The 14051-nt window shown below is 44.1% G+C and overlaps 1 protein-coding gene across 2 annotated transcripts in view; it reads right to left on the minus strand.

Annotated features, from left to right (window-relative positions):
* The window catches only part of SDK1 (sidekick cell adhesion molecule 1), a 1012418-nt gene that overhangs the window by 69708 nt on the left and 928659 nt on the right, over positions 1–14051 (minus strand). For both annotated transcript variants that reach the window (XM_033963079.1, XM_033963080.1), the window contains 4 exons: positions 11543–11729; positions 9100–9237; positions 4743–4904; positions 632–757 (listed from right to left, as the gene is read on the minus strand). In XM_033963079.1, coding sequence (XP_033818970.1) covers positions 632–757; positions 4743–4904; positions 9100–9237; positions 11543–11729 — 613 coding nt within the window. The remainder of the gene's footprint in view (positions 1–631; positions 758–4742; positions 4905–9099; positions 9238–11542; positions 11730–14051) is intronic.

The following is a 14051-nucleotide window of genomic DNA, read 5'->3' on the forward strand; positions in this document are numbered from 1 at the left end:
CCAACACAGTGGCTTGTACCAGTAATAAATAATGTTCTTGATAAAATAGTTCCCTGACTTCCCTCAGCATGCACAAACTAAAGAAACATTTCTTTGCTAAGGATTTTTAGTATTACTTCGCGTGATCCTAGAATATTTAAGAGGCCAGGAGTGTAAATGTGCTCTACTGGTGAACCTGAAGACCCTGTTTCGGCTTCCCATTATTCACCCCTCGCTGTGTGACCCAAAACAAGTCAAGTAGTCTTCTTGCGCAGAAATCTAGATTGGAAACTTTAAAAGACTTTTATGAATGTACTATGTAGTACTGCCCTGCATATTCTGCATAGTGCTTTGTAAAATGCAAATATTCCTTTTACAGATGTTTCAAGTCTACTCCATTAATTATGGTCACACCTATAAATATTAAACAGAAAAAAAAACGTTATAGGATCAGACTTTAAATAAAATAGAAACTCATTTACGGCATTGTTTATTACTCTGTTAGCCGCAGTCCTTTACAAATAATAGCTGCCACTGCAGTCATAAAGCTATGTGAATTACACACTATCTGATATGCTTGGCAGGTTTGCGCACTAGCTGCCCTGCCCTTGGTGGCTAAGCCAGGTCCAAGCTCTCACTGAGACACCCCTACCTGAAGGTCGGGCCTCTATGATGTAGCCAGTTGTAGGTCTGTTGCCAGAATGTCCCTCAGCCCACTGAAGAGTGAGTCCAGATGTAGATTTTGTAACCAAAACTTCCTGAGGTGAACCAGGTGAACCTGAGGGAACAGTCAATGAAAATCAGAAAATTCACTGATCTTTGGTACCACTGCTACTGCATTAATGTTACAAACTGTAAACACTGTGGGATCGTGAGTTAACAGGGTATGAGAGGCTCTTATCCATTTCAGTGACCAGGCTCTGGGAGAATATTCAGCAGCACTTCTCCAGAGAGGGCCACTGAATGTTCCCTCTAATCCAGGGGTGTCAAAGTCGATCCTCGAGGGCCGCAATCCAGTCGGGTTTTCAGGATTTCGCGGCCCTCGAGGACCGACTTCGACACCTGTGCTCTAATTGCTAAAGTCACAACCGGTTATTGTGTGGGTAGTCCAGAGTACAGTCAGGGTAGAATTGGTACTTATCTGGGTAAGCCCTTGACCAGATAAGTTGTACAGAGCTGCATAAATACTAGTCCTATCTTTGTCTGGTTTTAACTTAAGAACTTACCAGTTGCCATACTGGGAGAAATCTAAAGCTCATCAAGCCCAATATCCTGTTTCCAACAGTGGTCAATCCAGGTCGCAAATACCAGGATCCCAAAAGAGTAAAACAAATTTTATGCTGCTTATCCTAGAAATAATTTTCCCAAGTCAATCTTAATAATGACGTAAGGACTTTTCTTTTAGGAAAGGAGCCAAACCTTTTTTAAACCCTGCTAAGCTAACTACTTTCACCACATTCTCTGGCAATGAATTCCAGAGTTTAATTACATATTGAGTGAAGAAAGATGATTTGTTTTAATCTACTGCTTAGTAGCTTCATTGCATCCAATTCACATCTACTTGCTCCACTCCACTCAGTATTTTGCTTATCAGGGTGGCGGCTGTCTGAGTGCACCTGCAGATACCCAGACGAGACCCAGCACTGAATATCCAGGCATAATAGCAGCAGCGGCAGTCAGCGCTTAAAATAACGCTGCCCATTACAACGCTACTAGGCTCAAGCACAGAAACGTACCCTGTTCCATGGAGATTATATTCTTGTCAAAACTCTCTGGGAAAACATATGAATCTCTTTGATGTGAAAAGAGTTAGAGGGTTGTGGATTTAAAAGCAATCTCAGAGATGGATTTTTGAGTGAGACTTAAACATGGCCAGAGGAAGAAGGTCTTTCTGGGCATAAACAGTGCTAAATGAAACAGGGGAAACAAAACCACAAACTCAAAAGCACAGAACCAAAGTGGAATTGTCCCAATCAGAATGGTGTACACCAAAAAAAAGGTGTCCTTCAACTCATCTGATAAATTCAAATGCTTTAATTCATCCAATGACTCAATGACCTGACATGCACATGTTTCGGCCTAACTGGCCTGCCTCAGGAGTCTTGTGAGTCTTCGACGGGTGTATTAGAAAAACGTACAAAGTATAAAGATGCCCGCACCCTCTAAACGCGGCTTCTATATTGGAAGTCGTAAAGCAGTAAAAGTCACTACGGCCAGTTGCAGCAAGTGACTTTTACTGCACAAATTATAGCATTCTATAATGTATGCACGTACATATGTGCTCTGCCTGCGCTGTAGCCACACCAGGAAAGCACGACGTGAGCATCCACTTACGCATGTAAATGACTAAGATGCCACCATTTATGAACCTTCTTGCCATCTAAACTAACTGCTCCTTATAGAATTACTCCCACTTAGCGGAATCTGAAATTAGCATTAATAATAATAATAATAATAATAATAACTTTATTTTTGTATACCGCAATACCACAAGCAGTTCAGAGCGGTTTACAGAGGAAGAGGCTGTATACAGACAATGATGTTACAAAAAAAGACTTTCAGTTTACATTAGCGTGCCAAGAGTAGTCAAGATTTATCCAGAAGCATTTCAAAAATACAACAAGACAGGAAAGGGCATAGATAAACTCCCCTCTTCAAAACTGCCACTTAAGCTCCTGCCAACTGTGACTGCTCTCCCTTTGGCCTGACTCCTAATGCTCTCCTCGAAAGTGTTTTCAGCTCTCGTCACTCCTCTAGCTAGGGGGCCACTTTCTGAAGCTGGGCTCAAAGCCAGCTGAAGCTGCATCACTCACCCCCTAAGACTCAATACCGCCTCTCTATTTTTACATTATTGCTAAGGTAGCACTGCTAGGGGAGGGTGTAGAGACAGAAGGAGGGGCATGCTTTTGCAGAGGAAGATGAAAGACTGCCGAGACTCTCTTATATGAAGATGTCATGTGTACAGTAGTCTAATTTTCTACTTGGAAGAAGAGACAAACTAGCACCTTGGGACAGGAGGGGAAATGGAGAGAGGGCTGGGGCCTTACCAATATTCTGAGAGGACCCTTCTTACCACCCTTACCAGAGGCAGTCCAAGGGCATTGGATGCTGTAGGTAAACACTTCAATCATGCACTTCTTCCCCAGGGTTGAGTCAAGGACCTACAATCCCTCTCTCTTAAGTTCAGCATCTCCCCTTTCCGTCTCTACCTCCTCCCTGTGGCCAGCATCCTCTTTCTCCTCTCTAGCCCACCCCCGAAGTTGACCAGCATCTCCCCTTCCTTTCTCTATTTCTCTTTCCCTATCTACCCTTTCCCCAAGTTCACAGAATCTCTGCTTCTCTTTACCTTCTCTCCCAGGTTGCCAGCATCTCCCCTTCTCCTCTACCCCCCACCCAGAGTTGCCCAACATCTCATCTCCCTTTCTTTATACCCCATGTGTCCAGCATCTCTTCCCCTCTTTGTTCCCTGCTTCCAAGCCACTGCTAACTCCTTGACCTGCTGGTTCCAAGTTAAAGAAGACAGAGTGGATAGAGGCCTGCCATGTTCTGCCCCTCTCCAACAGGAAGTGTGCTTCGGAGAATGGTAGAACACCGCAGTGATTCGGCACAGGCCTGGACTTACAGGATTTACATAGAGGTGGGGACAGCAGCAGGCCTGGCAGGAGGAAGGCTCTCTCATATGTGCCACAATCACTGCTCCCAAAGTCTGCCATCTGTGGTGGACACCTAGTAAACGTAGTGGGAGAACTGGCTCTGCACCTTCTCTTGCTCCCTGGAATTGGTGACGGGACAAAAGCGTGCGAGACACCAGCGCGCCGAAAATCGAGCGCAAACAATTTGGAGCAAGACGCCAGCGTGTCATGGGAAAACTACTGTTCGCGGTGCCGTTGGGGGGGGGGGTGTGGGGGGTGCAACCCCCCACATTATAGAGAAAACTGAACTTTTCCCGAAAAAATTGGAAAAAGTTCCGTTTTCTCTATAATGGAGGGTTCCAACTCCCCAAAACACCCCCCAAACGGCAGCGCGAACAGTATGAAGTAAAGTGTGTGTGTGTGTGGGGGGGGGAAGGTTCCCCACTCACACCCCGCTTCGGAGCTCTTTAAAAGGAAGTTTTCCTGCGGCGCGCTGGTGTCTGGTGTGCAAATGACTATGAACCCTGGAATTCTATGAGGAGGACCTCCCGGACATCTCACCCCTTGCTTGGGGCAGCACATTGGGTTGAAACAGTGGCGTAGTGAGGGTGAGAGGCGCTCAGGGTGGAGGTGCCCCTCCCCCACCTTCATCTCTACCCCCCTCCCCCGCTCCTTCCCCAATCCCCCCTGATGCATGCGCCCCCCTTCCCTTCCCCGTTCCTCTAGTTGTTCACCAACACGAGCAACAACGTCAACATGCTGCTCGTTACCCTGGCAGCTCTCCGTCTGATGTCACTTCCTATGTGTGGCACCCAGAAGAGTCGTGAGGAACACGCCAAAGTTGTTGCTTGTGGCGAGGGGAGGAGCGGGAAGAGGAGGAGGGTTGTTGGCGCCCAGGGTGGACCGCTCCCCTCACCACGCCACTGGGTTGAACCACTCCTCAGTATATGATTTTGCCACAAAACTTGGTTAAGAAACTAATGGGTGAACGTGAGGCTCTCTTTCCATTTTAATCTTATTCTGAAGGCACCAGTGTCTGATCATTTCTTAGGGCTCGAGACAGTCTATTCTACTCCATTCCATCCTTTTTCCTTGCAGTTGAGCTGAGCCAAAGCTGAAAATCCTCCTTACCTTCCACCGGCCCTGCTGTGATATTGGCCTGCAATCCTGGCCCGTAGGCGATCGTTCTGGCTTGGACACCAAAGCAGTACGTCACTCCTTTGGTGAGATCTCGAACCTTTAGCCAGCGCTGAAAGTTGCCTTTCATGTCCACCGTCACCACTTTCCTCACTCCTGCAATATCCACCCAGGAGGAAATGAAGCAAAGGAAAGCGAGTTAAAGAGAGACATTATGGAACCGATGCGATGTATCAGTTTGGATAGAGAGAATTTCTTACCATTAAGTAGAGTTTAAATATTAATAACAGGCAATTTTCAGCACAGATAAAAGTAATTAAAGTGGGGACTGACAAGGAAAGATTTGGCAATATAACTGGGAAGCTACAAAGAGATCACAGACAGCCTCGCTAATCGATCACATGCGGTCCATCGCTCCTTATAATCTATGGCCCCCCTCAAAAGATCATCTAGGAAGAGTAAACTGGCCAATGGAAGTTTAGTCTGTTGCTCACTTTTACTGCCAAATGCAGCCTCAAACGGAGCCACACGGAGGTTAAACTCCATTAGCTAACTTAAAAAAAAAAAAAAAAATTGCAGTTTTAAATGCTTGCTTTCAGGAAACAGCTCCCTCTCATTGAAGAAATTTTTTTTGCTTTCACCTCTGTCATCAACAGCTAGGGAAACACTGATCAATACCCAAAGCGAGCTCTTCATAAAGAAAGCAATTTTTTTTCTTTAAATCTTTATTCATTTTCAAAAATTACAAGTGTACAACATTCATTCAGAAATACCTTAATTCATCACTTGACATTCTTATTTGTATTATTCCAAATAAATAATTATATAAGAAACCCACCCCTCCCACCCATATACCAATAAATAACAACTATCAATATATTATCCGTCATAATCCCACCCCCCCTTATCTTATCCAATAATCAGGTGTTTAAGATGTCTGATCATTAGAATAAATAGTCAATGGCTCCCAAATCTTTTTAAACTTATTATAATTGCCTTGCTGCATAGCAAATACCCTTTCCATTTTATAAATATGGCATACTGAATTCCACCAAAAAGTATAATTTAGTTTAGTATAATCTTTCCAATTCCCTGTAATCTGCTGAATGGCAACCCCTGTCAATATCAATATAAGTTTATTATTATTAGCTGAAATTGGGCTTTTAAATCTCATTGAAGTACCAAATAATATAGTATCATATGAAAGGGCAACATGATTTTCTAACAAGAAAGCGATTAATAAAGCCCAACAAATGAATATAGTAGTAGCTTGATTTGGGCAGAGGTTTTGTACCTTCTACTTCTGTCTTTCTCTCTCACCTGACCTCTCATCTGCTCTTACCGTCACTGGGTGGGGCTCTTCAGCTGTACTGTTAAAGGACAAGTGACCTATGCCTCGCATCGCTTGACCCGTCCCTCCAGAAAGGAGATAGATGGAACAAAATACAGCACTTGCCAAATCACCCTGCTCTTTGCAATCATTTCAAGATCCAGAGGATTTTACGTCATGTCTGATATGTATAGCACGCTCAATCACTGCTTTAAATGTCCAATAAATCTGCTAAGGGGACCGAGCGAAAAGTATTCAGGAGATGTGGCACTAATTGAATTCTTCAAGCACTGATTCATTTTGTGTTTGCTTTACATTCTGTGGAGATCTCAGCTCGGCAGCCCTAAAGGGACCTATATTATATATTTCCTGTTAAGCATATAAGAGGCCTAATTCACAAGACACGTTGGAGTAAAAAAAAAAAATTAAATTAATCTCTTCCTTGCAGATGCGACATATCCTGATGAGCAAAACCCTGCTATTTAGAAATAGAAGAGCCTCAGCTGGAATTGTTCCATCAATTGTCACACAGCCAAATCCAGATGTGCAATGCCAATCCTGACAATATCCCAGCATTATGGAAAACATTAACAGAAAAGAAAAACCTCTTAAGCTATTTTTTTTTTAAACTCTCTATTAAAGTGCTTCTATTTTTATTAGCATAAAAGCTGCATGCTTCCTGTGTGTGGGTTGTTTTTTTTTGTTGTTGTTTTGTTTTATAATCTTAATGCAGTTTTTTAATATTCTATGCTTACAGAGGGATCATTTCTATTCCTGAGTTAATATTAAACAGACCAAGTCAAAATAAAGTGGTCAGAAACAAGCCCAAGGCAGGGTTTTATGTGGCTAGCTATTAGCAAGGCAAAACATATTAAAAGCATGCCAAATGGCTAAGAAAGCGGCAAAGCATAGTGAGCAGGTAATTTTGAAAGCGTTTCATATGTGTCTAAAATTTTGCCACCCTTGTCGCAATGAACTTGCCATGAATTATTCCACATGTATACTTTTAGCCACATTAAGAGAAGCAGAAGAATGTGGCATGTTTTGGTCAGGAGAGGAAACGTTTTCATGTTCAGTGCATTTTCAGAACTATTCAAGTTATTTTCCATAGGAAGCTCAAGTGCAAATGCCCATGGGTAATTTTATCAATATCAGGTTTCAGAGAGGCACATGTGCCTTTGCTTTAAGAATTGGTGCAAAGTACACATGTCCTTTGTCTCAATCACTAGCATAGCCACAGGAGGGCCTGAGCCCACCCTCTCTGGACTCAGGCCCGCCCAAAATTTTGGCACCCTTGTGGTATGGTTAGTGAGGATCTGCAAACACCGCCACCTACAGATGTCCTGCTCGAGTAGTCCAGAATGCTTCCGTGCTCACTCTATGGGCTGCTGCTAACACCTGCCTGTGCGAGAGAGAGAAGAGCTGACTTGGTGGCACTGGCTGCAGCATGTCTGGGAACGTTCTGGGCTGCTAGAGAAGGACCTCTTCAGTTGGTGGGGGCTTGGGGATCTCTGCCAGCTCATGTATTTATTGAATTGGGGTCACGGGGGGTATGGCTGAGGGAATTATATATGCTCACACCAATTGGCACATCGGCTATGCCACTTGTCCCAGTGCAGACAGTTTAAAATGATCCCCCAAAGTTCTTCTCTAAGGTACTGGCCTCCTCCATAGAAGATGGTCATAGGGACTGCAGGGACGCTGTCACAGAGAACCCAGGTTTCTCGTGTATCCAGCAGGGTGAAGGTAGCCATGGGCAGGGTTGGAAAAAACTATATTATATCATTGCCACCTCTAGGTCCCTACAAACAGCAGTGGTCAGAAAGTTCATAAAGTCTGGAGTCTGGAGAAACAGCCAGGTTTAGGCGGTGACCAGTGTGATGAGAGGAAGGATTGAGATGTCCCAATGATGAGAAAAGAAGCCTGACTGTAATGCAACGAGGCTAGGCTTCTTCATGGTGTGAAAGAGAATAATGCCACTCTGACCACCTTTTAACACCTCAACTACCAATGAGCAGCATCCTGACCACTGTACCAGGGCTTACTTGAGGGCATCTGGCACCCTAGGCCAACGTTCAGCCAGGCATACCCTCCTCCCACTGCTCCATACACTGCATTCATTGCCCCTGCCTCTCAGCCACCCCAGTATCCATTCTGCTGCCTCTATTCCTAGGTTTGATTTCCCCTTTCCCAGCATCTGTCTACCGATCTTCTTCTCAACTCTCTATTTCCACTGTCCTTCCTCTCCCTTAACCCCAGCATCCATCCCTCTGCCCCTCAGTTTTCTTCTTCTGCTTAATACATATGCCAAGCTTCTCTCCCCCTCTCCCATAATACCTGACCTCGGCATCTACAACCCCAGCTCCTGCATCAGCCCCCAGTCCCCTCTTTTACCTGCTTATTTGGCAGCTCTCTTCTCCGAGGCCCAGCCTTACACCCCCCTACATCCACTTCCATCTCTTAGCCTCTGCTCTTTCTCCCATTCCCAGTCCCCATGTTAGCTCCAAGACTCTTTTTTCAGCCCCCTCAACCCCCTTCTTCCACCTGCCCAGAGCATCAGCCTCTTTCTGCCACCGCCATCCCTAGTCTTGCATTAGCCCCTAGCACCCTTCTTCCAGCCTTACCATCTGTCAGACAGCCTCCTTGCCTCTCTCTCCCTTGTATTACCTAATTCTTTCTCGTCCCTCTCTCCCACCCCAATTGTGGTCTGGCATCTTTCCTACCCCCCGCAAATGGTCCAGTATAATCTGCTCTCTTCCCTCCCTGTTTGTCTAGCATCTTCCTGTCTTGCCTCTCCACCCTACCCCCTTATGGTCCACTCCCCTCCCCCTAAACCTTTGAAGTTCCTGTCATGGTCCTCCTTGAGATGCAAATCTGTCTCATGCATATTTATTGTGGATATCCTGAAAACCTGACCTGCCTGTGGCTCTCGAGGACCAGAATTGCCTACCCCTGATCTGGACAAACCCTTTGAATACTGACTGCCAGGAAAAAGCTCAGGTTCCAACTGAACTTTCCTACCTTGGACTGGCGCTAGGGATTCATACACCACTCGGTAGCCCTGGACGATACCATTTGCTGTGGTTGGCTCTCCCCAGGAGATATTCAGTGTGGTGGTAGTAATATCGGAGAATGCTAAGAAGCTGGGATTCCCAGGAGCTGCAAGCATTAGAAAACAAACTACACTTAGGAAAATAAACTAAAACAAAATGGCAGTGATTAGTACTACAAATAAGCAGATTTAAAATGGTCTTCTATAATAGCAACTTCATTTCAGATTATAGCCCCTAAACTAAAAGCATTTCCATATGTAAACAGCAGCCTTTATACATGTAGATTGTATACACATGTAAATGGTGATTTCAGAAAGCTGCTATTTACACATGGAGCTACCAGGATACACAGACTAAAGGGTAGGGTATACCTCTGATTCTCATCTTATACAGGAAATACATGTATGTGCTAAAACAATTTTCCTGTTGGGTTTTGCACCAGCACAGAGGCACACACACATTTTGCTAAAGTGTTTGTTCTGCCCCAAGGCTTTATATGGAAAATTAAGGGAGTAAATTTCCTTAATGACCCATTATTTCTTTATGCCTCCTCTGCAACTCTTCCCTCTGTAAATTGTAGCCTCACTAATCAATTGGTATCACTTAGATATATATGTTTGGCTACATATACTTTTGTCTACATACGTATCAGCAGTTACATGTGGAAGTTGCAAAATTGCTCCTTCATTGCATAAGTGCTGTTGAGTTTGTGCATGTATAACTTTGTAAACTAACTGTTCCTGCTGCGTGCCTGAACTTCCTTATATGTATTTTACAAAAAGCTACAAGTTCGCCTTTTGTAAAATACTGCTATAACCTGTAAGTCTGGATTCCAATCTCAATATTCTATGTAGACTGAGCCTTCATGTGTTTATGAATGTATTATGAGGTAAGGGAGATAGAAGAGAGAATTGAGATAGCTTAACTAGAGAATGACACGGTGGTTGTTACCCGTGGCTAAACCGCCAAAACGGTGACCAAAAAAAAAGGTCACCGCGAGACCGGGGACAAGGCCATTCATCGCCCCATGGAGCGGTGAATGGTTAGCACGTGCGGTGAACGAGCGTTCGATCCGGCAGCCCCCACTCTCCCACCTGCCATGCATCTCCCTCCTTTTCCCTTACCTTCTCTTGTTGAAACTGGCGATTTCTATAAGGCTATGCACTGTATTACAGCCGGAGCCTAGAAGTTGCGTTGCGTTGCCTGCTGGAAAAGTCTCCTCCGACGCAACTTCCTGTTTCCGGTTGCATTGGAGGAGACTTTTCTAGCAGGCAACCCGACGTGACTTCAAGGCTCCGGCTGTAATACAGCGCATAGCCTTATACAAATTGCCAGTTTCGCCACAAGAGAAGGTAAGGGAAAGGGAGGGAGGGAGGAAAATGCACGACTGGCCGGCGGGAGGGAGCTGCTGGACCGCATGAAAGGTGCTGGGGGGGGGGATGGAGAGGAGAAGATGCTGAAGACGGGGACAGGGCAGTGAAAGGGACAGCGGGGACGGTGACGGGGCGGTGAAGGGGACGACAGAGACGGGGATGGGGCGGTGAAGGGGACGGGGCGGTGAAGGGGATGGTGGTCCGGGGACGGGGACAGAATTTTTCCCTGTGTCATTCTCTAAGCTTAACCAAGTGTTTTGAAGAAGGTAGTTCTGAATTTTGTTCGGAGTATTTTGTGAGCCAGAGAATTTAATATAAGTTCCTTGTTAGTGGTATTTGCCAAACCCTCTTCCTTCTCTTGGAATACAATAAAGTATTGTAGCAACTTACATCCAGGAGTGACAACAGCTTCTGAAATGCAGCAGAGTATAATTATAAATGCAAGGAAAGACAGTAGAAACATCCTCTATAAGTGGGTGCTCAAGAAACACAAACTCATGTTTGAAGTAACAGGACTGAAAGGCTGGGGCATTAAAGGGCAAATTCTATAAGAAGTGCCTAAAAGTTAGGCGCCGTTCAGCGCAATTCAAGTAAAATTGGGTGCTGTTTAATGAATCACGCTGAGCGGAACCTATTGTGGAGGCGCCCAAGAAATAGACCAGCTCTAGGCACAACTGAAAGTTAGGCGCCAAGCTGAGCGCTTAAGCACACTTAAGAGCAGTGATTCGGCAACAACGCGCCTACCACGTAGCCACGCCCAACATGCAGAGCGCCTATTTTTTTGAAGGCCGCCTAAATTTTTAGAGGCGCCTTGTTACAGAATCGCACTTTCTTGATAGGCGCCTAAGTTTCAATCAGTGCTGATTAAAAAGCTTAATTGAGCCTGTTAATCAATTTAGATAGGCGCCTATCTAGTTGGGTACCTCCGAAATAGGTGCCTAACTTTAGACGCTGGTTACAGAATTTGGGCCTAAGTGGCCTCTTTAAGCAAATGCTAAAATTTAGAAATAGTCTACGATGAGGAGAAGTGGATCATACCTGCTTGGTGAGTCCTTCCTTGGCTTGGGTCACTTCTTGGTCCATCTCCAGCTGCATTGAAGGCAGAAATGCTGAAGGAATATTTGGTATAGCTGGTTAAATTTTTCAGCCTGACCATAGTCTCAGGCAGGAAGAGGATCTTTGTTTTCTCTGTTTCATTCTGGTTGCCCGTTTCCCAGTAATAAATCTGTCCATAACAGAAAGTGGTTGAAGAAAATATCTTAAACTTATTACAACTCAGAGGCACTGGCAAGGATTAGAAGGTGGGGCATTATCCTTGAATTGGTTTAGCAGATCATTATTACACAGTGACAAAATGAATAAGGTCTTCCAGTTTCAGAGCATGGCGACCGCTTGGCAAAGCTCTAGCTCCAATGTCCTTACAAACAGGACTCACCCTGACAAGTCTGAAATCTGGAATACTATGCTCTAAATTTTAGATACTGACATAAAATCAATGACGCAGGACTGGAGAAGATCCGAAAGATTCATAAATTGCAATCTGCCATCAGATGGAGCATTGGCTCGGCTGTTTTTCATCTTTCACTGCGCCCTTTTTCTGCTCTGACTAGTAATAACCATTTGCAAATTACTCTTTCATCACAACAAAATGTTGAGCTCTCTTTCATGTGCTGGGTCTTTTTTGTTGGAGATAAAAGACGACCCTGGTTTCAGATTGCAGCCCAAAACTGAATAATAATAATAGCTCTACAGATAGATAATGAAAATGGCAGAAAAGTGATGTAGTGAAATCGGTAGTTTGCCTTTTAATCACCAGCAAGTTTATGTGTGACGTAGGTACACTCTGTATCTGATTCAAGAGAGGTCTCATCTAAACATGTGTGTCATAATCCAAGAAAAGGGACCAAGTCTTAGAGATTGAGTTATTCAGCTGGCTAAGTAATCAAGAAGATGCTGATCTTTCTGTCATTTCATTTGCCAGAGATAGACCGTTTCAATTAATAAATTGTTTTATCTGATAAACAGAACCCGACTGCCATCATTGTCTCGTTTCTCAAGTAAGCGTGCACTAAGACTTGGTCGTTTTTCTTAGATTGCGACACCTCTAGTATAGTATTTGGTTTAAGAGAAGTAAAATTAAAGTTCTTGGTTCTAATCCTGGCTAGGTCCACATTATGTAGAAATAGGACAAAGGGCTTATTTTATCGCTGCCATGTTATTAAAATGCAATTTTTACCAGAATTTGAATTATGCCAGTACGGGCTATGGATTAAAAATGTTACTTTTCCAAAACATACCAAGTTCTTTTGTGTTTACTTTGCATTTTTCTCTATTTAGACGATGTCAGACTTAGCAGGTATTGAAACTTAGACCTTCAATTTGTTACTGAGGATTCGAGGGGTTTAGTTTTGAGAATCTGGCCCTGATTTTCCTGGAGCCCTATTCTACAAAGGTCAGGTGCCTTTTATAGAACCCTGCTTAGCACTGAGTTTTCCAGTGCCATATTTTGAGCACCTTTCATAAAATTCACCTCCCCCTCCCCTTTGAGGACAATTCTATTACTTGGCTCCGCGACGTTGTGCTCTGAGTGCAAATTCTATTAAAGAACCTAGTGCCAAGATTCTGTTATTGAACACTGGTGAAAGTTGGCATCAATGTGCCTATAGTTGCAAACCTACTTAAACCAGGTCTATGGCCATCATAGCTTGGCATGCACACAAATTAGAGTATTCTATAAGATGTGCATATAAGTGATAGACACAGCCATCCATGTGTAAGCCTCTACAGCACTAGTGCTCCCTTATAGAATAGCATTTAATACACTTGAGGCGAGGAGGGCGACAAAAATGATAGGAGGCTTGCGCCAGAAGCTGTACGAGGAGAGACTGGAAGCCCTGAATATGTATACCCTAGAGGAAAGGAGAGACATGATTCAGACGTTCAAATACTTGAAGGGTATTAATGTAGAACAAAATCTTTTCCAGAGAAAGGAAAATGGTAAAACCAGAGGACATAATTTGAGGTTGAGGGATGGTAGATTCAGGGGCAATGTTAGGAAATTCTACTTTACGGAGAGGGTAGTGGATGCCTGGAATGCGCTCCCGAGAGAGGTGGTGGAGAGGAAAACGGTGATGGAGTTCAAAGAAGTGTGGGATGAACACAGAAGATTTAGAATCAGAAAATAATATTAAATATTGAACTAAGGCCAGTTACTGGGCAGACTTGCACGGTCTGTGTCTGTATATGGCCGTTTGGTGGGGGATGGGCTGGGGAGGGCTTCAATGGCTGGGAGGGTGTAGATGGGCTGGAGTAGGTTTTAACAGAGATTTCAGTAGTTGGAACCCAAGCACAGTACCGGGTGGAGCTTTGGATTCTTGCCCAGAAATAGCTAAGAAGAAAAAAATTTAAAAATTTAAATTGAATCAGGTTGGGCTGACTGGATGGACCATTCGGATCTTTATCTGCCGTCATCTACTATGTTACTATGATACCTCTTAGGCATGCACTCAGCTTTAGAATTGGTCTTTTTAAATTGAAAAGCTTTTTT

This window comes from Geotrypetes seraphini, chromosome 11 (assembly GCF_902459505.1).
Source record: "Geotrypetes seraphini chromosome 11, aGeoSer1.1, whole genome shotgun sequence".
Lineage (NCBI taxonomy): Eukaryota > Metazoa > Chordata > Amphibia > Gymnophiona > Dermophiidae > Geotrypetes > Geotrypetes seraphini.